Here is a 933-nt window from a genome sequence, read left to right on the forward strand (position 1 = left end):
CTGCCTGGGCCTGCTGGCCGGGGGGCGGGGGCTTCTGTCCTGACCCTACAGCCGGGGGTGCTGGGTTGTCTCCAGAGCTGCCTCCCAGCCTCCTGCACCCTCTCGGGCTCCCACCTGCTCCCAGGTGCCCTCCACCGGCCAGGGGCATGGGACCTGGGGCTTGATGGCTGGGGTGCCTGCTTTCGGGTTGGCTCCCTGGCCCCCAGGGGTCAGCTGTCCAGTGTATCCCGTGGCAGCTGCCCGCAGACGCCTTTGGGTCTGTTGGAGCCCTGGGCCTGGAGTCCCCTGTCTTCCTCTTGGCCCCATGCCCAGTGCCCATGGCCCACTCCTTCCTGGGACGCCAAGGGCCCCTGCGCCCACCATCAGCTCCAGCAGGCGCACGCTGCCCGAGGCTCTTGCTCATTCCATCCAGAGCCTGGTCTCTGAGTTTGCAGACCAGGACCAGCCCCCCCGCCGCCGGGCCACCCGTCCAGCACAGGCCCTCCCCTGTCCCAGGCCCTCCGAGGCCTCAGTTCCACTTCCACGCAGGCCAGCGCTGCTGACGGCTCTGCGGGCTCCGAGTCCGCAGGAAACGCGCGCTAGTTGCATGCCTCACCTCGGAGGGTGGGCAGCACGCGTGCACCGTGTGAGTCCGGCAGCGGCGTGTGGATCTCAGGGTCTGACACCCGCTCTGGCCTGAGCCACCACAGACAGGACAGAGCGCCCGCCCAGTGCAGGGCAGCTGATGTCTGGGTCGCAGGCACCTGTTCTGCTGCCTCACCCCCACTTCCTTCCCAGCCCTTCTGGTCGCAGCCAGGATGCACGACTTCCGGAGAACCGTCAAAGAGGTCATCAGCGTGGTCAAGGTGTGCGAGTCCACGCTGAGGAAGAGGTGGGTGGCCGTGCGCAGGCTCGGAGCAGGCTGCGTCCTCCTTCCGGCTCCGCCAGGCCTGC

The 933-nt window shown here is 68.7% G+C and overlaps 1 protein-coding gene across 1 annotated transcript in view; it reads left to right on the forward strand.

Moving 5' to 3' along the window:
• Positions 1–933, forward strand: part of BRF1 (BRF1, RNA polymerase III transcription initiation factor 90 kDa subunit) — a 66192-nt gene that overhangs the window by 29795 nt on the left and 35464 nt on the right. Inside the window, exon 8 of the mRNA XM_014540583.1 lies at positions 728–871. Within this exon, the coding sequence (XP_014396069.1) occupies positions 728–871 (144 nt within the window). The remainder of the gene's footprint in view (positions 1–727; positions 872–933) is intronic.

This window comes from Myotis brandtii, unplaced genomic scaffold (assembly GCF_000412655.1).
Source record: "Myotis brandtii unplaced genomic scaffold, ASM41265v1 scaffold1057, whole genome shotgun sequence".
In the NCBI taxonomy this organism is placed as follows: domain Eukaryota; kingdom Metazoa; phylum Chordata; class Mammalia; order Chiroptera; family Vespertilionidae; genus Myotis; species Myotis brandtii.